At 40.4% G+C, this 25,984-nt stretch overlaps 1 protein-coding gene across 2 annotated transcripts in view; it reads left to right on the forward strand.

Annotated features, from left to right (window-relative positions):
* The window catches only part of LOC141782603 (protocadherin 8), a 34,310-nt gene extending 13,092 nt beyond the window's left edge, over positions 1 to 21,218 (forward strand). Inside the window, exons 2-5 of one of the 2 annotated variants that reach the window (XM_074659155.1) lie at positions 17,671 to 19,974; positions 20,109 to 20,179; positions 20,419 to 20,552; positions 20,681 to 21,218. In XM_074659155.1, coding sequence (XP_074515256.1) covers positions 17,788 to 19,974; positions 20,109 to 20,179; positions 20,419 to 20,552; positions 20,681 to 21,039 — 2,751 coding nt within the window. In that variant the 5' untranslated portion in view covers positions 17,671 to 17,787 and the 3' untranslated portion in view covers positions 21,040 to 21,218. Of the gene's footprint in view, positions 1 to 16,794; positions 19,975 to 20,108; positions 20,180 to 20,418; positions 20,553 to 20,680 lie in introns of those variants that run through there. The other variant, XM_074659154.1, reaches the window with a different exon arrangement.
* The last annotated feature ends 4,766 nt before the right edge of the window (positions 21,219 to 25,984 follow it).

A 25,984-nucleotide genomic window follows, 5' to 3' on the forward strand; every position in this document is an offset into this window, starting at 1 on the left:
CATTAGATAGGTGTTTTAATGTATCTAACGCCACTAATTTCTCTAATGCATTAACACAAATTGCGATTTTAAGGTTGTAGCGGGCTCAGTTTTGAAGCTTTAGTAAAGATACTGGTATCATATGAAATGAGAAAACCTAAGGAATTGGTCCCAGCCATGTCATACTAGCTTGAAGGAGGCTAAATAACGCTCCAAACACATGCTGAATTTTGTCGAGGACAAACTGGCAAGGCCATTTTCAAATTGGTCCCTTGACCTCTGACCTCAAGATATGTGAATGAAAATAGGTTCTATGGGTACCCACGAGTCTCCCCTTTACAGACATGCCCACTTTATGATAATCATATGCAGTTTGGGGCAAGTCATAGTCAAGTCAGCACACTGACACACTGACAGCTGTTGTTGCCAGTTAGGCTTGAGTTTGCCATGTTGAATTGAGCATATTTATTATGCTAAATGCAGTACCGGTGAGGGTTTCTGCACAATATTTTTTGTTGTTTTGTGTTGTTAATTGATTTCCAATAATAAATATATACATACATTTGCATAAAGCAAGTATATTTGTCCACTCCCATGCTGATAAGAGTATTAAATACATGACAAATCTCCCTTTTAAGGTACATTTTGAACAGATACAAAATGTGTGATTGACAATCATGCGATTAATTGCGATTAAATATTCGAATCGATTAACAGCACTAATGTTTTTTTTATGTAAAAAGTGACTAGTAGCTAAAGTGTCAAATAAATGTAGTGCAGTAAAAAGTACAATATTTCCCCTCTGAGATGTAGTGGAGTAGAAGTAAAGTACCATAAAATAGAAATACCCAGTACAAGTACATGTGAGTAAATGTACTTAGTTACTTTCCACCACTTGCCAAAATGCATCGCACATTTCTGTTGCTCTCATGCAGCAAAAGGTTGGCATTTCAAATGCAAACATGTCCTACGTTTTAAAATAAAGTTCAGAAAACAAATCATGAATGCACCTACATTTCCAGATTTGTTAAACATTGTGTTTTTGGCTCAAGACTCAACATACTAATTAGCCCCTAGGAGATCCATCTAACAGTTTGTGATTTTCCCCTGATTTTTAATCAGTCTAATTTCCCTCTCCAACACACAGGCACGTTCAGTGCCGTACACACAAAGCCTCTGTTTGCATAATGTGCTCACTGTCTGCTCCTCTGAGACTAAGCACTGTTTGTGCATCCCTGCATATGTGTATCTACTGATGTGTGTGCGCGTGTGCAAGCATGAGATTGTTCAAGTTCATTTGTATGTGTTTTGGGAAAGAGGGCTCAACCCCCTCCTCCCATCCTCCCCTACCCCCTCCAACCCCCGCTCCTTTTAGTCTTTTAGTCTGCTGCCCTGGCTGTGGCTCGACCGTGATTGCTCTGACAGTAAAAAAAAAAAGAAAACACCTTCTGCCAGACTGTTTTCCCTGTTCTGTTATGGAAATGAGATTTTCCATCTCACTTCATCTTCAGTACTTAAATACCTCTTTGCTGAGAATAGGACTGTCTAGCCTGTTAACACATTTCCTCCCATATAAGTGCTCTGTTGTTCTGCAAAGCTTAGCTGAATTTTTAGCTTCTGTGCCTTCACAAAGAAATTAGATTTCCTACAAACTGTGTGAAATGTGAACTGTCCTATTAGGCGTGCGTTTATTGCTCTCTAAATCACAGTTAGTGTATGTTGTCTTGATGGCAGACTGCTGAATCTCCTGTTTGTATTATTCCCGCAAGTCGTGTCTTATTGTCGTCTTCAGTCACGTTCCCGTTCAGACATGCTACACTGTGAGTTGGATTGTGATTCGTGGTAAACATTTTCCATCCCAAAAGCACATTATGTAATTGTAGCCTTCATAATGCCCTTTTATTTATAGAGCACTCTTCAAATTGTATTTTAAAGTGCTTTGCCAGATAAATGGAAAAAGACAGAAAGGCAAGAGCGAAAATTAAACAATGGCCAAAAACAAATAAACAAAAAGCAATAAAACAATAGAAAGTCTAACAATAGTCCAGGGGTGAGTGGTTCGAACCCTCAGACGGTTAGCATAAAGGACATCAGGTACACTGTCATAAATCTGCGGGACCATCAGACAGACAGCGCCATTCACCAGCCTCCTAATCTAAAAGATTTACAGCTGAGTGTTTGAGCAGCGGCGTGTCAGCGGTGTTATCAAGTAGGTGCCTCCCTTTACTGATGTTTTGTTGAGTTTGGCTCACAGACAGCCAAATAGTGCATTCAAACACGACCATATCCAATGACAATTCCAACCACGTGTGTGCGTTTATGTGCAAGGGGTTAAAAGTAGGAATTGAAATGAATAGCCTAAGGTCCTGCTTCCAATTTATGGTTATCAAGAAATATATTAAAGAGGACCTATTATGCTTTTGTGCTTTTCCCCTTTTCTTTCTTGTGTTATATAGTTTTTTTGTGCATATAAAAGGTCTGCAAAGTTACAAAGACTAAAGTCTACGCCAAAGGAAGTTACTCTCCCCCACAGAAACACTGCTCCTGAACTGCCTGAAATGCCTTGATTGAAGTCCCGCCTGTTCTTCAGTAATGTTGTGATGTCAGCAAGTAACACATTTGCATAACGGCTAGTTTGGCACGCCCTGAAACAAAGCTAGATAGAGCAGAGCTGGAGCGGATACCAAAGAGTTTGGTTTAGTTGACCAATCAAAACAGAGTGTGCCAGCTGACCAATCAGAGCAGACTTGACTTTCTGGGAGGGGAGGGGACGGAGCTCAAACAGAGCGTTTCAGACAGAAGGTGAAAAGAGACAGTATGAAGCATGTAAGCTAGGGATGTCAATGTTAGCGGGCTCAGTTTTAAAGCTAGAGTGAAGATACTGGCATCATACAAAACCAGAAAACCTAAGGAATCCATTGGTACCAACCATGTCATACTAGCTTGTTGCAAAGGAGGTTAAATAATGCTACGAAGTTGTGCTAAATTTTGGCGAGGAAAAACTGGCCTGACCTCTGACCTCAAGATATGTGAATGAAAATGGGTTCTATGGGCACCCATGAGTCTCCCCTTTACAGACATGCCCACTTTATGATAATCACATGCAGTTTTGAGTAAGTCATTGTCAAGTCAGCACACTGACACACTGTCAGCTGTTGTTGCCTGTTGGGCTTGAGTTTATTCTAAATGCAGTACCTGTGAGGGTTTCTGGACAATATTTGACATTGTTTTGTGTTGTTAATTGATTTCCAGTAATAAATATATACATACATTTCCATTAAGCGATCATATTTGCCCACTCCCATGCTGATAAGAGTATTAAATACTTGACAAATCTCCCTTTTAAGATACATTTTGAACAGATAAAAAAATGTGTGTGTAATTTGCGATTATACGGACAATCATGCGATTAATTAATGTAAACATCTTCTAGTAGAAACCAAACTACAAGTATGCACCTGAAAATAAGCATAATAGGTCCTCTTTAATTGAGCTACTACAAGAAATAGTAAGGACAGGATAAATTGTAAAAAAATAAAAAAATATATAATCATTAGCTCAAACAAAAGAGAGCCTAAAAAGTATGTTTAGCAATGTGTCCTGGTTTAATGAGGAGAGACTGATAACATACTAGCCAATTTGTGCAAGCAGATGTCATTGACTCGCAATATGAAATTAATTTAATACTTTAAAAAATCAATTAAGATAATCTGCCCTTTACAGCAAACAAAGCAGACATGGGAAACATCACCGCGGAGCTGGAGAGAGTATTTCTTAATCTCAGATAATTAATAACTAGGCCCCCATAAAACACTCATATGGTTTTGCTCTAGAGGACGTGGAATCTCTTCAAATGTACACCAACACTATTCTTTATCAGGCCTTGTTCTGTAAAAGCACAGAGCCCAGATTCGTTTTTTTACGAGGGCTTACAGTATTCTATTCATAGAGCCCTTTTGGAAATAGCAAGCATTCATAATGGAGCCGGGATCTGATTAACCTCCTCGCTTGCCGGCACAATGGCAGGCTACCCTGAGACTCAGCCCCGTAATGGAGTCCGCTATCACCAAGCACACTCCAAACATTCTTCGCACCGCAGGACTCGACGACCAGATTGGAATCCCTTAACTCCCCTCTGCACTCGGCACACAGCGGGGAAACAAAACATCCTCTAAGCTCATGCCCCTCAACATTAATCTATCTCTCTGCTCCACTCGTGCACACGCACGCACACATCATACACCGTAGGCATCCTTTTTCAGTGCCTTTGTTGCAATTTTTTGTATTCCTAATTGTAAACTCATAAGAGTAACGGCTGAAAAATAAGGGAGCGTTGTCGCTATTCTGCGTCTTTGACCATTTCCATTCTAAGAAGCTTTTGTCTATGAATGTGCACCCTTAATATACAGTAGGCTATACACAGTGTGTGCCCTATCACTGTTCAATATAATGCCATTAAATGTAATAGCCCTGCAACAGGCTTTATGCTATATTTGTGAAGCCTTTACTTACTGTAATTTCTGAATCATATTTTATTGTGTTATTATATCACATTTTATAATATATTGTATTTCCTTTTGTTTTGTTCTCATTGTGAACAAAATAACAGCTAATACACCATTTTCTCCACAAGGTTAACGTATATAATGTACAGTAATGCAATATAATGGATGACCGTTAAGTGGAAATACTCTACTATTGTGTTATTTCATAAGGTATTTTCATCAATTGTCATGACTCTCTTGCTTTCTTTAGCCTTCTCATATGATATGAACCATTACAACAAGGGGCTGTTTTCAAATGTTTATCTCTCACCTCAATGTTGCCATCTCCTGGCCTAACAGGATTAAGCAAGACGCTCGCACAGGCCTCTCTATTGTGGAGCAAACGGATAGCGTGTGCCAAATATGTCAGAGGGAGTGATTACACCCCTCAGTGGCCAGTTGGCCCAACAGTCCGCCCCCAGTGGCCAGCCCTGTGGGGGCTGTCAAGACCCAGGCAGACTGGAGCTTGGTAAGGAGCCAGTCCCACGTTTAGCAGCCAGCTCCGAGCCCAGCCCGAGTGTCATCTGCACCTGCCAATGGGAAGCGGTTCTCACCCATCAGATAATGGCTGAGAGGAAATTGCTTCAAGGAGGCGACATCCTGGTATGGCAATATGGAGATGTGAAATATATTCAAGGAAGACGAGGAGAGGGACCTGGTCCTTGAAAAGGCACAAATTAGCATTGACACACACAGGGAGGCACACACAAATATATACTCAAGCGCACACACGCACACACACACACACACACATAGGTAAGGAGGCTATACTTAATCTTCCCTGCTTTGAATAATATAACCGTCCAAGAGAGAATCAAATTTATTCACAGCCTGGACTACCAAGCAAATTCTTATTTACCTCACCTGATATAGTAACAGCCAACATGCCACGGGAATATGGATTGCGAGCCGTGCTACATCCTCGCCACACTGAAAAACAAGGGGATTTTCAGCACTGCAGTATCTACAATGACCAGTTCGGCTGTGACGTGGAGAATGAAAATCAAAGTGAAAGTCGGATAGGGAGATGTCAAGGCAAATATGTGCCTGCAATCATCACACGCAGAATATCACTGGAGGTTAATGTGCAGGCCTGCTGATCTTTTGGGGGCCCTCATCCATGTAGCTCAAGGCGGTGAAATTCAATATGAAGCATGAAATGCGAAGTAGTCATCATAATTGGATTGAAACCCACAGTGGATCCTTTTACCAACAGAAAGTATAAAGCGCACACCGAGGCCACACTTCACACTGAGAGGAGGATTTTCTAGTAGAATCCAATTGTTTGGTGCACTATTTTAAGGTTGCTCTAATCAGTTATCCTCTGTCAGGACGACGTGTTCCCACAATCAGGAGGTTTAATTTATCATTTATTAGCGAGGGGAGTTAATGATGTGTCTGAAACATGCACGTGCTTTCAGGAAGTGTTATTGCTTGCATCTGCTGTTAACATGGCAGAGTTTCAACCTGTAGATGGCACTCTCATCCCTGGTTTTAATCCAAACCTGTAGGGTCGTTTTTGAAATGACTGGCCTCGATTCCTTGCTTTGTTTGTCATTATGATCCTTTAGCAGGCATTTTGTTAACGGTGGTGAGGCAGGGTTTTTGTGTTTTCCACTCAGTGCCTAATGACAAATATGCTCGTGTGCAGCGGTAGCATACCTGATGGTACATATGGCCAAAGCTTATTCAAAAAATGCTTATGCATAATGAAGTGCAGCTAGCAACTGTTGTTCCAATCGTTCTCAGGCAGCGAGCATTAGTTACACAGTGGGGAATGGTTGGAGTTGAGTGGGGGAAGAGGAACCTCAGCCAAACATGATTTGTCTCTGAATACTAATGCCTCTTTTGATCTGCCTCGGCTTTTAGGAGATTTAAACAACAAAATCTGTCTTTCCAAAATTTCTTAATAGACTCAGCCTTTTGTGGCCAACATGAAGAAGAAAAAAAATCCTAGAAACATGTTTACACGGCATCCATATTAATGTTCTGGATTTGTTTAAAACATGTAGAGAGTCCACTGAGATCTTATTACAGGGAAACCCTGTATTATTCATGCTTGGCCCTAATAGACTAATTAATTTATCATAAAATAGTAAGGCAGGTTTTATGATTTTACTTTTGTTACGCATGTATTTGCATAATTGATCTTTGTTTTACAAATATATCTTTTTAAGTTGCTCCTCACATGTCAGCTGTGCAGAAGAGATTTCATCCCTCCTGAAATGATCTGAATGCATTCATTACAAGCCAACAAGGAAACTAACAGGAAGAAAAAAACAATTAGACCTAATAACATCAAAGCTACATGTGCTTTATATGGCCCCTTAAAGCTATTTAGGAGCACATTGTGACAGAATGCGAGGTGTGATTAGGGACAGTATGTTAAACATTTGGCCAGTTGTAATCAGTTGGAGAGCTGTGAGGATGAGCTGTGGTTAGGGGGGGTTATCTGTGCCTGTAGCGCCGCAGGAGGGGCCAAAAGCAACAGAGACCACTAGCCAGTCTGAGCGTTTGGCACCTCCACAGCTGCTGCCCGCATGCTTCCAAACCTCTCGTTTCACCAAAGGCCAATACCAAGCACGGGCTAATCTTGTTTTATCTGCCTCTCAGACAGCCCAAATGGCTGAGATTAAACCCTCCACATGACCCTCACGGCCAGAGCAGTGACATGTATACCCCCAGTTTATTAGAGCACCTAAGGTTAAAGTGAGATGAGGGAAACCGATAAGGGGCTAGCCTGGAAATAGCTGGATGTGTATCCAGCCTTAGCAAAAAAAGTCTGTGCCTATCTAAATTTAATAAACGCTGTGTCATGAATACAAGTCTATCTCTCTTCAAGGTTGTATTGTTGTTAAAAAAGAGCCCATTTAGTTATATTAGCAGCAGGACTTGCATATCAATTATTAAAAGACCAGGTACCAGAATGTTATAGGTCTTTAACTTTCATCCTTCCAACTGGGGTCTCCAGAGGTTTACTTATACATCTCACAGGTGTTTAATTCTATCATTCCAATTTTTCACGACTTTATCAATCAATTTGTTCCTAATGACTAAATATCATTGTTTTCTGTTTTAATTAGTGCTTTTGAAAAATACCAATGTATTTGGGTCCTAGACGGTGATTCTCTATAAATTATAAAATTGTGCTGTATCATTAAAAAGTGCAGATCTACAAGGGCTGACCCGAATGCTTTGAAACTCCGACCTCCAAATCAGTATTCAAATGCTTCGTTTTTGTTTGTTTTTTTATATTGGTATGTAATAATAGTGTATAAATCCCAAAATAGCCCATGAAATAAGGAATAATCCCACAACATTATTCATTATTCACATCCAACATGAATTATTATTATTAGTTATTCTCAGACGGATATGGCTGTTTGTTGTGCGTACAGAAGTGCGGCAGCAGCGTTGTTCCAGACACTGAAACAGAAGAGATGGAGACAGACAGACAGAAGAACATGTCAGCCTGCTGCGCTGTGAAGCTTCGAAGCCCAACAAATGGTATTTGTGACAGCCCTAATATCTACAGATGGGACCATTTGCTCCGATAAAACAAGCATATTGTGTCCATTACTCCCACCAATGTTGGCTTTGAGCCAATAGAAACTCTGATATGATTGTGACACGCAGCAATAAATTCATTATTTTTAACTTCAAGCACTTTCTGTAAGTCGGCTTTAGACTGGTAAATTTAAATATCTGGATTTATTAGGACCATGTCAGTCTTACGACTGTTCATTTTCTGAAATATTTTAAGATCATTTATTTGAAATTTAGACTATAAATGCTGTCAAGTTGAATCCAAATGCAATTTGAATAAATCTCCCTCTGTTTAAAGGTATATAAGTGGCATTAACATTCAATAACATTGCAAATTTCCCAGCTGTGGGACTGATAAAGGACTATCTCATCTTATCTTAACATGATTCAAGTTGAAATGTGTTTGTTTATCATTATAAAACAGATCTGAAGTATTTAGTTTGAAAAGTTTCAGAATATAAATAGTTCCGATGGCATCGAAGAGTACAAATGGTAGTAAACGTATGCTTCATCTGTGTTACAATTGTTCTCCTCTGCAAGGTGTCCCTGGGCCCATAAAGTTTGAGAACCCCTGTCCTGGGAGACACCAGTCGAAAGCACCCAATATGCAGTTTTAATAAATAAACTACAATAAAATGTTTGCCATAGGTCCTAATTTAACCCATTAGTGCCCAAAGACTATATTTAGTATGATAAAGAAAAATGACACAACATTTGTCCTGATTGGTCAAAAGTCTTGAAATTTGGTATGGCCATACTTTCAATAAGTATCCAACAGTACAACTTTGAAATTTCTAGATCACATGGAAATTCACACTTTCATTAATAATAAAAATCAGGACTTTTGAAAAATTTGGAAAAAGCGAATATTGTGTTTATTGAATGTTTTCCGTATGAAATATTTTTTTGACGCTGCATTTCTGTGCATATATTTCATGTTCAACTTTTTATGAGTTCAGAGATACCAAATACGTGATTGTGCACCTTGTGGTTTCTGAGATACAGACATTTTCTTATCATACTATATTTAGTATTTGGGCACATGGGACGACTGTTTTTTTTCCTAAAATATAACGGAGTCTACTGCAAAAACAGAAGTCCCATGTGCCCTAATACTAAATATAGTATTAGAAAACTCCCTTTTCAGCCAAATGGTTTGGCCGATTTGGAAAGTTCATATTTGTGCTTAAGCAAGCCCAGAGAATTCTTCCACCAAAGAAAATGAAAAAAATGCCAGTTGTGGGTACAAATGGGTTAAAGTGTCACACACTACCAGGGGGGTAAGGGCACTCTGTCAGTCATTGTGAAGGAGACAGACACAGATTTATTCATGTGTTCTGTCTATTTTCATTTGACATAAAATGCAAATTAACTAACTTTCCTTAAAATACAATTTTTTTTTCCTTCAGATGAAATTAATTACATAACTCATAATATTTTGAGAATAAATAAATTAACATTTTGCTATGATGGTTGTTTCTTACAGTAGTTTATCCAGTTGGTAGTCCCTGTATGTTCAACATGTTGGTAGGATGAGGATTTAACATACCAGAGATGGTAGCTAATAGGATATTATGATGATTTTCAGATTCCATCAGCGTCTAAAAACCTTTCAAACATGCAAATGGGATGAGCGAATTTCTTTAATATTTAAACTATAGCACACCATGCAGCATCTGTGACAGCATACAGCACCTGTGGCGACTACATTTTCACGTCACAACTGTAATTGAAGTAGAAGGTGTCACATGTAACACGGCAGCATCTGTCGTCTCAAACTCCAACTATGGAAACAAATGAGTGTTTTTATTCTGTCATGTTTTATGCATAATGGCTTGTTTGAGCTTCATGCTCATTTTCTATTTATACTGTACGTGCATATCTGTATGTATGCGGCTCCATATGTCTGTGTCACTCTGCCTTTTGGTGCGTCATGTATATATTTGCTGGTGTATTATTTAAATCGTGTTATGACTAATGAATCCAGACAAACCAAAACTCATAGATAAAACTATAATCTTCCCAGTTCACCTGTTGATATATGGCTGTATTGTTACAAAATCTCCACAGTTACCTCAGTGAAACTGACAATATTAGACCGTAAAACATTAAAATAAACGTCAAAAATAGCATTTTTAGAACCCTTTTTTTAGATTTTGCTGTATCTCATACAGTATATATGAGAACTAGTAACCTGGAGACTATGGAGGTGAAAAAACCTGGCTGACAATTTTATAACAGTAGGTGACATTGTGGCTGTTGTCCAAAAGGTGGGCTTTTGAGACATTTGTTCCCTGTGGCATATGCCAGGATTACTGCTCTCGGTGTCACCAAATGCTTTTCCTGCCTCCCTAGGTGGAGGTGTCGAATCTTCAAATGGCCCTCAGATGATGTCAAAGACTGGCTGACATCCCTCTGACTTCTGACCATCATTGTGTGTCATTACCTACAATGTTGACTGCCAAGGCAAGATTAACAATATTCTTACCATTAATTAAAATCACCTCAGTGAGAGAACAGATGGCCAAACCCATTAATCTGCTGTTAATGCTCTTACTGTCACCACACACGTCTTAATCAGGCTGTGATCTGCATTAATCACCTGATTTAAGTGACAAACAAGTATCACTCCCGTGTTAGCCGGTCTTTGTTTGCGGTTAAGGCCTCTGGTGACCTTTATAGCCATGTATTGATCAGAAAAACACACGAGTAGGTGGTGTTTTATATTCAGGCAGCTTACTCCAAAAAATCCTCAAATGAACAAGTCATCACTACCTGTGTAATCATTATGTCTGCGCTTTAATTTTAGATGTTTCATCTACAGCTGCTCAGCTGTTACCTTGAGACTGTTGCAACACACAAAGTGGTAAGTGCGTGATAAGATTAAAGCGTAATCCTCTTAGTGGCAAACAACTAATTTGGCTAATAATTCTGCTTTACCTTCTGACTCCTCACAGCCACAAAATCCTGGATTTCAACACCCAGCCAGCATGGGACTGTTGTGCTGAAGGCTTTGTATGTCTGGTAATGGCGAAAAAGTATCTTATGTTTGATCCCCCCCTCCAGCTCAGTGTTCATATGTTCGGCGTGATCTTGTTTTTAATAAAATTGACATCGAGAGCAGAAAAAAAAAAAAAATAACCAAGAAAGGAGTCGATAATGAGAGATAGGGGCAACGCTTCTTGTTTACACTCGACTCGACATCAGAAGATTTCTCATTCAATGTTGAGGAGTGATGATGCAATGCGCTTGCACTTCCGAGATTAACGATTTAAGTTGTATTGGCCTACTTAGCGTATACTTGGTTTAATGATTTGTGGCATAATACAAGCTTCAGCATTTGAGAGGAAAAAAAACACTTGTTGGTTTGATGCTTTGTGGATTTGAGAACAAACTCTTTAACACGTCTGCTGTAATGTGATGCGACTGTTCCAAGTTCAATATATAAACACTGCAGCTTTCCACGGCATACATTATAAATTGGCCTGCTCTGCTGCAAAGTGTTTTAACAGATTGTTATTATGTTGTGTTCACGCTGCCTAGTATTCCTGCCAAGACTATGGCGGGCAGCATCATCTGAAAAAAAATCTATTTATACATTAAGTATATATGCTAAATATGGCATGTGGTGCTTTATTTTATGGGACTTCTGTGTAGGTAATAATTCAATAGGATAACTTATCGTCTTTCAATGGAATCATAAAGTGAAGAAATCATATATTGAGATATCGTGATACTCAATTACGTCGTCTAAATTGATAGTAACAAACACAACTAACTCAAATTTCTCAGAAAATCTGATCAAACCCAGTTAAATCAAACTATTGTCTTAATCAAATTACTCTGTATGTGTGCATGCATGTAAACATAGTGTATAGCTGGAAATAGGGATGCACTGATACTGGATCGGATATCGGGCCGATACTGACTCAATAGGTGACAATGGGGCCGATCCAATAATTCAATTCTCTATATATATTCTATATATGTTATATACTGGAATTTTAATTCCTGTTTAAGTTTTGACCAATTTGTTGCTGCATTAAAACGGGTTCCTATTCATTTTTTAAGATCTTTTACCAAGTTGCTGGTGTATGATTTATTATTTTAATAATAAATAATAATTCAGTAAATTTATGTCTATGTATTTTTTTATCATTTTGTTTTACAAAGTTAAGAAAGCAATATTTAAGCCAAGCCTGATGTCTCTCTTCCACACAGTGAGGCATACAGCTTATTAATTAAACACTGGTATTGTATCAGGACTGGAAAAGTCGGATCGGTGCATCCCTATAGCTGGAAATATGTTATTTTTTCTCTATAATTTTGTTTGAAATTGTTATGTTCATTTTTGCACTAAAGTTATGAATTAAATGAGAAAATACTTTTCATTTGTCAAGTATTTATTTCACACAGGAGTATACAACAATAGGCTTTACCATGTGGTTATTTATTATTGATTATTCATTTATTGAATTACCAGAAAACATGCATATGAAACTACCTTATAGAAATGATATATCGGGATAGAAAATTTTGTCCGTATTGCCCAGCCACACTTCTGTGCCAGTCATGGATTGACCTTAGCAAACATCATGTTCTTGCATACGGTGGTTCATGAATGTATTTGGTACCAGAAACACTTCAGGCCAAAGATCTATAATCGACTTTGTGGTCGTATCATCAGATTTGCAGTTGTGGACATGAAATCTGAGTGGGCCATGTTTGGTTGCTCAGAGTTGCGGTCAGAAAGTCGGCAGTGCCTGTCGTCGCGGCAACCTTAGAACCCGCTGAGGAGGCCGTTGGAGGCTTGGTTGGCCTAGGGGTCTCCTGAAGCAGCACAGAGGCACCAGGAGGCTGGAAGAGAAGGGCTTCGGCTCTGGGTAAAAAGGAGCGTGAGATCGACAGGAGAATTGCTGCGGTGTCAGCAGTAAAGTGAGCGTTGTGGTGAAGAGGGAGCTGAGCCGGAAGGCAAAGCTTTTGATTTACCAGTCGATCTTCGTTTCCAACCCTCACCTAGGTTATGAGCTTTGGGTAGCGACAAGGAATGAGTGGAAAATGAGTTTCCTCTGTAGGGTGGCTTGGCTCACCCATAGAGATGGAGTAAAGGAGGGAGCTTGGAGTAGAGTCAGCTGAAGTGGTGCGGGAATCTGATCAGGATGCCTTCCTTTAGAGGTTTTCCAGGCATGTTCAATTAGTAGGAGACTAGGGGTGTAAGAAAATATCGATACACATGAGTATCACGATATTATGTGTTGTGATGATGTATCAATTCTCCAAAACACTATCGATTTGAGGATACTGGCATCATATTACACTAGAGAACCCAAGGAATGAGGCGAAGGAGGCTAAATAACCCTCCAAAGTTACGCAACATTTTGACGAGGAAAAACTGATGTGGCCACTTTCAAAGGGGTCCTTTGACCTCTGACCTCAAGATATGTGAATGAAAATGGGTACCCACGAGTCTCCCCTTTACAGACATGCCCACTTTATGATAATCACATGCAGTTTTAGGCAAAAACCAAGTCATTTTTGCATGCAGTATAAATGTGTTATTTTTGCCTATTTTAAAAATGGTTCTTTATACTAGGACAGTTTCCCTAAAATTAGATTTAAAAAAATCGCAACGTATCGCCTTGTTTACAGTATTGCAATATATCGCAATATATTGAATCGTTATCCATGTAACATGATACGTATATTGTATCACCAGATTCTTACCAATACACAACCCTATAGGAGACCCAGAACACGCTGGAAAGATTATATCTCTCATCTGGTTTGAGATCCCCCAGGCAAAGCTGGAAAGCCTTGCTGAAGAGAGGGACATACCTTCCTTAGCCCCGGATAAGTGCCCAGAATGGATGTACGAGTGAACATTTAGTATAAAAGCAAACTTGGGCTTGTATAACACTTTACATATGGCAGCCCAGAGCTCCTTATCACCTCTCGCTGACACAGTATCACGAGCATCTCTGGTCTCTGTGGCTGTTTGTGTGCTTTTTCACACCTCCCTGTATGTGCTCTCTCGGGGGCTCAGACAGATTTAACCCAAACTTTTTGTGAGGTGTCAAGAGCCCTTTGAAGGGCCACAGACGCCTTTTAATCAGCAGAATCTAATCACCCATATGGTTGACAAAGGTCTGGTTGACTCATGCTCTTTTGTTATCACTATGGGAGCTGTTGCTGGTGTGTGTGTGTGTGTGTATTAGGTGGGAGGGTGGATCATTCAGTGTAGTTTATTCTCCTGACTTCTTTGTTCTTGTGACTTCCAAGGCTCTTGTTTTAGAACTAGTGCTGAAAAGGGTAAATTAAGTGCATTTGAGTGTTTATTACAATACAGACGGTCTTGATTATACAGGCAGGTTTTTTCCCCCGCTCTAACACACTTATATTCTATGTGTAATTAACATTGTGGGTGTCCAAGACACAATACTAATCAAATGACACTTGTCTGGCTTCTTATGTTTTTCTTTATTGCATTATACTTAAATTCCTCCTCCACTATTTGAACAGATGACACAGTGTATCCGGCTGCACAACAGAAACAGAAAGAGTTCTGCTTTTTCCTTTTATTATGTAAATTATCTACAGGCAATATTAACATGGATAGATATGATTGTGAGGAAAAAAAAAACTAAAGAAATAAATATTAATGGATTCACAGTTTGGGTTTTATGAAGCCTAAATGTCAGGGTAAGGATTTGATGAGACTGTGTGATTATAATACATAGTTGTATATGGATAACAAAGAAAGTCATCAGGCTCTGTGATCCTCCATTATTAGATGTTTTTTTTTCCAGTTTCCCATTTTGCATTTCCTACTGCTTTTATCCACTGGTGGAGTGTAACTAAATACATCCATTAAGCTAATGGACTGAAGTATTGTTTTTTAGGTACTTTGCTTGATTATTTCCATTTTATGCCATATTATAGGCTACTTCTACTCCGCTATATTTAAGAGAAAAATAGTGTGCTTTTTACTACATTTAACTGACAGCTATAGTTAGTAGTTAACTAGTTACTAGTTAGATGATAAAGCCAAAATATGATGCATCACATTACATAGATTAAACAGCCGAATATTATATAAAATAGTTAAAAAACCTAGCTCCACCTCAACCAACTTTACAACATCAAAATGCTTCTTGCACGTTAATGCATCAATAAAACAATCCAATAATGTAATAAATATAACACAATACCCTGAAAGCAGTCATTCTGCATTAATTGCATTTTTTCTGATAATCCTTGTAATTATACTTAAGTACAATTTTGAATGCAGGATTTTTACTTGTAACGGTATTTCTACTAGGGTTGTCAATTGATTAAAAACCCTCACAGGTACTGCATTTAGTATAAAAAAATATGCTCAAATCATAACATGGCAAACTGCAGCCCAACAGGCAACAACAGCTGTCAGTGTGCTGACTTGACTATGACTCTATCTTTAAAATTGAGCCTGCGACAACCTCCGAAAGATGGATTGCATTAATGCGTTAACGAAAATTAGTGGCTTTAAAAAGAATTTGCGTTCAGGCGTTATTATCGCATTAACTTTGACAGCCCTCATTTCTACATTGTGGTATAGATGCTTCAACTTAAATAAAAAATAACCTCAGCACTTCTTCCACCACAGCTGTTACTTCTTATTAGGGGTGCACCAATACCGATCATATATCAAGCTGATACTGACTCAAATAGCTGGATCAGGTATCTGTGACAGTGGGGCTGATGTTTATATACTATGTGCATTATATACTGGAATTTTAATTCCTGTTTAATTTGTGACCAATTTGTTGCTGCATTAAAAAGGTTTACATTTGATTTGTAATTCCTGATCATTTTGAAGATTTTTTTACCAAGTTGCTGGTGCACTATTTATTATGATAATGTACAGTGCGATCATTGTTTTGAAATAAACCCTAAATTATCCCGCTTATTATACATCTATTTACTTAACAAATCAATATTTAAAGCAAAAATGGTCCGCCAGAGTCCAGCATCAGAACTGCGCCCATAGCAACGGCCTGTTATACATAGCAACGGCCTGTTATACATAGCAACGGTCTGTTATACATAGCAACGGTCTTCTATAAAGAAATAACAGACCGTAGAACACCGTGATTGATCAATCAGAACCAGGTATTCAACAAAGTCCTGTAATATTTATTAATAAATAACAATTCAGCAGATTTATATCTACATATTTAGTTGTTACATTTGGTTTTACAAAAGTTAAGAAAGCAATGTTTAAGTTAAGCCTGATGTTTCCTTACACATAAAAGAATAATCCCAGTCACTTCCACACAGTGAGGCATACAGTTTATTAATTAAACACTGGTATCAGATCAGTACTCGGCATCGGCCGATACCCAAAGCCATAGGTATCGTTATGGAGACTGAAAAAGTAGCATCGGTGAATCCCTTCTTATACCTTACATTTTTTTTTAGAAGTACAGCAAAGCAAAACTACATTTATGATACTAATGGTGTTCATGATGGTGAGAGTTGTGAGCGTTTGTTTACTTTTGAAGCAATTATAATTCTATTGTCATGTGGATTTTTTGCATAATTTCCTCCTTACTGCCTGACACACCTCATCAATCTCAATTTCAACAGGTAGACTTCAGCTTTTCCTCACTGTAGTCCTATTAAATACAGTCCTCTTAAGTGGTTTAGTCAGTTAATTAATTGCCATGTAGCAGATTTATTTAAGTCAGTGTTATCAGCCCCGATTTAAAGCTCCAGAGCAATCAGTTTATCTAACAAACCATTTGCTCCCACAAAAGTGTAAGGCAAGGCAAGGCAAGGCAGCTTTATTTGTAGAGCACATTTCAGCACATTTCAGCAACAGGGCAATTCAAAGTGCTTTACATATATATTCAAGAACATTGCAACAAAGTGCAAAAGAACATTAAGACATAATTAAAACAGTTATAAAAACATTAAAGATTAGAAAATAAAAACAAAAGCTAGGATAGAAACTAAAATAGAATATAACACACGAGTAAAAGCTCTAGTGCAGTATTAGATCGTTATCTGGTTTAATAAAAGGCAGCAGCAGTAAACTAATTTAAAAGAACTCAGAGTTGGAGTTGGTGCTGCAGGTTTCTGGGAGCTTGTTCCAAATGTTTGGTGCATAAAAACTGAATGCTGCTTCTGCATGTTTAGTTGTGACTCTGGGGGCACTAAGCAGACCTGATCCAGATGACCTGAGAGGTCTGTATGGTTCATAACATAGCAGAAGGTCAGAAATGTATTTTGGCCCTAAACCATTTAGTGCTTTGTGTAGCAGCAGTTTGCTGCAGAGCCAAATGTTGCCCTGTTGGTTGGGTGGACCTCTGGAAGGCCATTGGTCGAGGGGGAGTTGTGGGGGGTGGCTATTTGCATATATACCAGGGCGTATATAGTCCCACAGCAAAGTCACAGTTTGACACAGTTGTGATTCGACCTCCTGACAGCAACACAGCAAAAAGTGGTGGCTTTGTTTTTGCATCATTTATGACTTTTTTTTTGTAACCCATCCAACATGGGATTTTGCCAGATTGCAGGAGTTGTTGTTCTGCTGCTTTCTTTATTCTTACACTCTGCTCAGTGCACAACTACGAGGTATTTCACCTATGAGGAGGATGCACCCGGCACAGAGATCGGAAACCTGTCTCAAGATCTCAAAATCGATCCAGCTGATGACCCCGACACGTCGTTCCGCTTCATGCAAGAAAACAACAACTTCTCTTCTGTGATCGAGATGAGAGAGATGGACGGACTCCTGAGCGTCTCAGAGATCATCGACAGAGAGCAGCTGTGCTCCAGATCCCCTCGCTGCTTCATCTCCTTCGACGTGGTGGCCTTCTCCAAAGAAAAGTTCCAACTCATCCACGTGGAGATCGAGGTGAAGGACATCAACGACCACTCTCCGCACTTTACGCGCAACCGCACCACCTTGGAGATCTCTGAAAACGTGCCTCTGGACTCCAGGTTTCCTCTGCAGATCGCTCTGGACCAGGACGTGGGGGAAAACTACATCCAGAGCTACAACATCTCACCATCTAGTCACTTCAGTATTGAAGTGCACGATCGGGATGATGGAGTGAAGTTTGCAGAGCTGGTGCTGATGAGAGAGCTCGACAGAGAGCTGGAGGATGGATACATCATCCAAGTGACCGCGACTGATGGAGGCGCGCCAGCAAAGTCCGGGTTTATGACTGTAAACATCATCGTGCTGGACTTTAACGACAACAGCCCGACGTTTGAGCACAGCACCTTAAAAGTTGAGCTGAATGAAGACTCCCCGGTTGGTCACAAAGTCCTCAAAGTCCACGCATTTGACCCGGACGACGGCGCGAACGGAGAGGTGTTTTACGCGTTCGCCGACGCGCTCTCTCCAGAAGCTTTACGCATCTTCCACATCGACGCTTTCTCCGGGGATGTGACTTTAAAGGCGCTGGTTGATTTTGAGAAAAGGAGATCATATGAGCTGGATATTAAAGCGTCAGATTCAGGCAGCTCCAACTCCGTCCCCTCCTTCTGCAAAGTGCAAATAGAAGTGGTGGACGTGAATGATAACGCGCCGGAGATCAGCATCAAACCGATGACCTCCAGCAGTGATGGAATCGCCTACATCACAGAGGCTGCAGCGATGGAGAGCTTTGTGGCTCTCATCAGCACCTCGGACAGAGACTCTGGCTCCAACGGGTACGTGCGCGTCAGCCTGCTCGGGCACGAGCATTTCACCCTGCAGCAGGCATATGGAGACTCTTTCATGATCATCACCAGCACTACTCTAGACAGAGAGAAGATCCCAGAGTATAATCTCACTGTGATTGCAGAGGACCTTGGGAGTCCGCCCTTTAAGACTGTGAGACAGTACACCATCCGGGTGACTGATGAGAATGACAACCCACCTCTCTTCAGTAAGTCCCTTTTTGAAGTTTCAGTCCTGGAAAACAACATCCCGGGGTCATATGTCACCACTGTTGTGGCCCGAGATCCTGATGTGGGAAAGAACGCCAAAGTTTCCTACAAACTCATAGACTCAGAGGTGCCGGGAGGATCTCTAGTGTCCACTTATGTCTCTGTGGATTCACTCTCAGGCTCTATGTACACTCTAAGGTCTTTTGATTATGAGACTCTTGATGAGATCGAGGTGGTCATCCAAGCCGAAGACAGAGGCTCCCCGTCCCTTTCCAGCACATCCACGATCCGGATCAAAGTTGTGGACGTGAATGATAACTACCCGTACTTCACCTTCCCCGTCCTTGCGAACGACTCTGCTGACATCCCTCTGCCTTTCAACGCACCCGCAGGCTACCTCGCCCTCCGCGTCTCGGCCGAAGACGCGGACGAGGGAGCAAACGCCGAGCTCTGCTACCACATCGTGCAAGGCGACCCGCAGCTTTTCGCGATGAACAAAGACACCGGTGAGATCGCTTTGAAGCAATGGCTGACGTCTGAAATCGGAGACGTGCTGGAAATGAAAATCTCGGTGAGCGACAGTGGCAGGTCCCCGCTCTCCAGCAGTGCCACCATTAGGTTCGTCGTCTCAGACACGCAGCCCTCCGAAGACCAGGTCGTCATCGTGTTGCGGGCGAGTGACGACGAAGGCTCCGTTCTGGACGGCTCTCTAATTGTCATCATTATGCTCGGCGGGGGCTGCGCGTTGTTGCTGATTGCGATAGTGGTCGTCGTTGTGACGTGCAAACTGAGCCGTGGGGGGAGAAGCCGTGGCTCCAAGAGGGAAGTGTGTCTTGGCCTGTTCGACGGAAGGCCCATGCCCATGCTCGGCTCGACGGAACCAAACATCTACACCGGGCAGCGAGGCTTCTTCCACGAGAGAACCTCTTCCTCTCTGGATGATTCCTGCCTGTACGAGGAGAGGAGCGGGGACTCGGAAACAAAGGTGAGTCAACTACAAGAGCATTTCTCATCTTTTTTTATTTTCATATGCATATGATGTTCCAGAAGTGCTGCCTTGATCTTTGTGCCAGAAATGGAAACTAAGCTCTCATGCTGTCATTTTGTTTGTTCCCTTAGATGTTCCTGCCCTCCAAGCATTTCCAGGCAACATCTGTGTGGCAAGGTGACAAATACTGCTTGCAAGTGAGGTAAGACAACCGAATGTAATTTCTTTTCTCAGATAGGATGCCGCTTTATTCACAGTCGAATCTCACTGAGGGTACTTAACATGCAGCGTGCATGCATTTTGTTGCTCGTGGCGTTCCTGTGGAACGAGGTTAGAGATGGGTAGGATATAGCGGCCTTGTATGTGTGAAAAAAGACGTCAATAATCAAGCTAATGTGGTGCAGCGGTGGCTCACACTGTATCTGTTGATTGTATTTGCAGTGGCATTGGCAACAGCGACCAGCAGAGCGTGAAGGACAGCGGCAAAGGGGACAGTGACTTTAACGACAGCGACTCTGACATCAGCGGCGATGGAGGCAAAAAGTGCTTCAGCACCTTCCAGCCAAGGCTAAAAAGTGAGTTTTCCGCATCACACACCACTGAATTAAACATAAAATATCCACCAGAATGACATAAATGATAAATTGTGGTAATGCATTTCTGCATCATCCTTATTTTGTTATCTATTTCACTTTTATTCCAGATTCATCCAGCTTGTCTGGGGATTGCCAAGGCACATACTGTGCGGTGCCACAGCAGAGCTTCAGAGGCCCCAGAGACAATGTGTACACAATAGGCTTCTCCCATGCACCAGTCTTCAACAATCCTCTCGGTTACCCCCACTTTTGGAAGGACTCTGGTTATGGCACGAATCAGCCAAAATCGAGGAGCAGCATGCAGACCTTCTCCAGGGCCGGGACCCTTCCTTCTTACTTCCCTCAGCAGCAGCAGCAGCAGCTGCGTGAGGCCAGTGTTGGAGGTGTTGGAGGTGCTCAAACAAACAACCAGAGTCCAAATATTGTAACCGTGGCTACGGCGTTAGAGGTTGCAACTATATTTTAAAAAACTGTGTTGATAAGCTAATTGAGATGTACCTGGAAGATGTAAATATTTGTAAATCTGGTTGTTGCTATACGGTCAACAGATGTACATATTGTTTTTTAGTTGAAAGGAATAATTTTAAAATGTATTCTGTTACATTGTATTCTATGATGCACACAGATTTATCCAATAAAAGTGTGATTGAAAATCATAAAAAAGGTCATTTATTCAACAGTTTTTTCTCAAATATGATGGTTTGACTAATCAGACAATGAATCTATTAAACTGAGACATATTACATTTTGAAGATTAAATATGCGTTCCCTCGCTAGTTGAAACCCAAGCCTGAATTTGTAAACATGTAGAACTCTCCCTCCAGTTTGAATCTACATGATCAAGACTCCAGTCAGCGATGATCAGATGTAAAATCTCGAGCCGCTGCATTACCTGGGAGACTGCCTTTGAAGACTCCTAGGTTGCTCGGTTGAGTTTCGTGCATGCAAATGAGAGAGTGGAGCTGGTGTGCGCAAGTGGAAAGTATAAACCATTATTCCCATAAAATCACGCTGGGTGCTGTCACACCTGCCGCGCCTCTTCTAAATAATCATAATCACTGTACACAACACAGCACGAATTAGGTTGACAAATTCCTAACTGTCATTTGTTGCTATGAGGGGCAAAATGTTTAGCTTTTGTGTATTGACTTAGCTGTAAAATGGGACAAAACATACACAGGATGAAATATAGTTTCCTCATGTGACCCTTTCTGTGAATACTCTGACATTGATAAGTCACTTGCTTACTGTCCTATTTTATAGAACAGGTCACTTTTATTAAGTTCAATACAACCACGAGTATGTAGGGCAAGTGCAAACTGTCTGTGGTCCCGAATGATTTATTGATGAGTGTAAAAAACCATAACCAACACTGACAAACATCACCCCGGATAACGGTTTTATATGCAGCTGTAGCATACAAATTATACAACATTTGCATTATTTTCTTACTTACATCTCCTAAAAATAGAGCAGCAACAGAACTTTAGTAAATCCAGGACACGCAGATGCAAGAAACCAGAAAGTCTAACTAAATTATGCAAGATAAAATCAATTAAATACATCTCTCAATCAAGGGACCACGTCCGCGGGGAGGTGCACGGGTTTTCATCAACAACATCAAATGTACAGTCCTCGCTTTAATATTGCTTTTCATCAACATTTAAGTAAAGGCTAATTGCAAATATGCGTTTTAAATAATATTAAATACCTGCTGATTTCCATGCGCTCGTGCACTACTTTGTCACAGTATTTTGTCCTCATTATTTTTAAGGTCACTTTTAAATGAGCTTGTGATGTATGACAAATGAGACAAGAGTAAAAGGGTTGTTATAAAACTACATAATAGCTATCTAAGGGCCCGTCCTGAGGAGAAAATAAATAGTTTCCAAAACTGCTGCCAAGGAAGAGCTATCAGTGGAAGCTGACGGCAGACTGAGCCATTATTTTTTTTTCCTCTGTTTTCTGTTCATCTGCAGGAAACGAGGGCTAAGAGCAGCGCTCATTTGCATAAGCATAAATACCTGCTTTTTTGATAGCTGTGATAAAAGCTGGAATAGAGTGGATTAGATGCCTTTTTACATAACCGTAAAGCACTAAACAGAGTTCTCACACGCTACCACAATATGCCTCATGAATAGAGGACAGTGTTCAAAAAACATAAGTAGTTTTGATCACCTTTCTTTTTTTTTTTATTTAATACTCCTAGTTTGCAAAGTCACGGCAGTTTGGAAATTGCAAAGTTATTAACTTTATTTTAGGCATCAAATCCGCTGAGGATTCAATGCCGTGTGGCGTAAAAGGCAGGCAATAAGAAAGAAGGTCATATTTGTGCCCCCAGTGATGTGCACTGGTCTGACAGATAGCCAATTGTACTGAGAGGGAAAATGCATTTATCAATCAATACAATATGATTCCTTTCATCATTGCTTCATATGCTCCTTGTAGGTCAAATAGTTGTGCATTGACCTGACAATTTGTGCCACAAGGTATATTCATCTGCGCAGTTTTGGTATAAAATGTGTGTCTGTTTGAAAAGTCACTGCTGTGTTCAGTCGTATCCAAATGCACATTCATGTCCTGCAGCCGCTCTGGCAAAACATCTGAAATCTCCCGGGGTAATAGAAAATGAGTGTTTTAGAGCTGCTTTTCTGCTTATCAGTAGTGTGCTGACAAATGAGTCAGATGTACACACGTCATTTCTAGCCTCCGCACCTGTTGGTGTTTGGTTTATTTTTGACAAATGGCCTACTGTATGACTGTGATTATGTTGTTATGGCCTCTTAGAGTCTCAACTTTAAATCCCCAGTGTACCTTAGTGTGCAAAGATGGAGCCTCTGTGAATCGATGTCATTCGGTGCTTTAGGCCCGTCCCACAATGCAACGTTTTGTACCGCTCGCACCTCATCTTCATCTTTGTCTCAACTGCCAAGTGTGGATATTGACTTTTAGACGCTTTGAATTGTGGGCCTGGTGTGTGAAAGAATAACGCCATTTGTTTTCCACTCGACAGTTTGTCTAGAAGGATAAATTGTTCGTGCACCATTGAGATGTCTGCTTCATTTACAAAAAGTTATATCAAACCGAGCTCACTCCCACGCCGATGTCTGATACTTAAACCTGCAGCAGGCAGAATATTTTTGGCATCATTGGGCAAACAATTCCATAATAACCTTTTAGCATATGGTAATTCAAGTGTTCTGAGAGATAACTAGACTTCTGCACCTCCTCATGGCTCTGTTTTCAGGCTTTAAAACATCTAGCCCGTGATGGGAGACTTTGGCCAATCACAGGTCATATCAGAGAGAGAGCGTTCCTATTGGCTGTTCATTCAACGGAGGCAGCTGTCAATCACTCGCAAACTCCAATCAAACGGTCAAACTAGGCAGCGCTGATCAAATATGAATCAATATTCTGTTACTTTAATGCCTATTTCTCACCTCAGATGTTTTCAGAAACATCTTGTAGTGTACTGTTTAGCTGTAAAATGAGAAAGGTTGCTCCAGCTGGTGGGCGGTGCTTGGTATTTCCTCAACTGATCTCAACATGACAGTCGGGTCACAAACTTTCTTAACGGCTGTAATTCATCACTTTTATTATCTTATAATAAACCATGGGCTGTATGCTGTAAGCCTGTACCGTGATGGATGTATTAACGGCTCTGTTCCCAAACCTCCGGCTATCGGCCAGTAGCTAGTAGCGCTAGTAGCATGACATAAACAGAACTTAATGTAGTTTTATGCTATTTACTAACACGCAGGGCAAAAGCACAGGACACATCCTCTTTTACATCCATGGTCTGTGGTCTATTGGACATCTTTTTAGGAGGTCTTTGACATGAAAAAGATTGAGATTGCTCTCAAAATCTGTGTGCTGGATTTGTCTAACTTCCATTTATGTCCTTCGCTCACTTAATGCTCCTCTGGGAAGCGGCCGGACAAAAAAATGTAATGAATAAATAAGTAAGTAAGTAAATATTTATAATAATATGCATATTTACAATATTTTTATTGGTCAACACAGGCCATTTCGGTAGAGACATTCAAATTATGACAATAGTATAGAAATCATTTTGTCTTACTTTTTGAAATGCACTTTGTAGGCGGACGTTTATGTTGTCCACTCGATTACAGTCCACAATGGTGGAGGCGTAGGTCTGCTGCTGGGTGCTGGTGATGCAATGTAACGATTAATTTACTTTCACTTCTTAGCAATATACGTTCTTTGCAGGTAGCCCGACTCTGCTGGAGTTATCTCCGAGGTTGCTAGGCAACCAGCTGAGACTCCAGGAGGTGTTGCACCTTACCCTCCAGCAAAACGTTGAATTGTTGTTTTCACACTTCGGTTTTTTGTTTGGATTAAACAAACAGGATACAACGTGTAATTAGTGAGCTTTAGAAGTGCTGGAGGTACCTTTGAACAGAAACCAGCCTGGTTGTTTCCTCCTGTTTCCAATCTCTGGGCTAAATTAAGCTAACCGGCTGCTGGCTCCAACTCCATTGAAGGACAGACAGGAGAGTGGTATTGATCTTTTCATCTAACTCTCGGAAAGAAAGCAAATAAGGCTAATTCCCCCAAAGGTGGAATTATTCCTTTAACCTACCGAAAATTGACCCATCAAGGACATGCTTTCCTGTTTTCTTGCTCACTCAAATCCTTGGATTTTCATGTTCGAATCTGAGAACATTGTTTTCTCTCTAAGCCAAATGATGCCATATGCTTGTGCCTATACAGCATTACAAAGCTGTTCAAGTGGGAGTCTGGGTCCAGGGTTTGCCCACTGTATTACACATGTCAGAGCATCAGACTGTGGTCACAGGGTGCTGCCCTCAATTACACCGCTGCTCTTCCTGCGTCTTTACGCCTGGATTTGAATTGATTCAAGGTATTACTTTGACTGTGATATGTATTGTTTTATAGTAGCTGTCACAGGATACACAAGATATGCTGTTGTAAAATATCTGGTTAAATTAGTAGTATTTGCAAAAACTAGATTGGAGTGGACCTATATTTTATGAAAGGAAGGGTTTGGCAAATTGCAAAAAGCTTTCTAAATTCAGTCATTAAGAAATAAAGGCTACTCAGAAAATGGATGGCCAATTAAATTGCTCATTTTATCTTTATTGAGCGTTTATTTTCAGCTGTAATGTCTTTAATGGAAATCTGGAGAATTGAAGGGTTTTGTTTTGAAAACACTATAATGGTTTAATATCACATCATAGTGTGACATTAACTATTCTTAGAAGTGCAAAGTGCAGCTAAACTTGGAAGTTTTGATTGCAAGATTGAATATGTTATGTCTCAATTATGAATTTAGAGGCAATTCTAGCCATGAAGATGACATTTAAAATGAATTTAAGACAAACACAAACTATTATGTTTCTGTAATAGATGAAGATTATTCTAAAGAC

This window comes from Sebastes fasciatus, chromosome 14, assembly GCF_043250625.1.
Source record: "Sebastes fasciatus isolate fSebFas1 chromosome 14, fSebFas1.pri, whole genome shotgun sequence".
In the NCBI taxonomy this organism is placed as follows: domain Eukaryota; kingdom Metazoa; phylum Chordata; class Actinopteri; order Perciformes; family Sebastidae; genus Sebastes; species Sebastes fasciatus.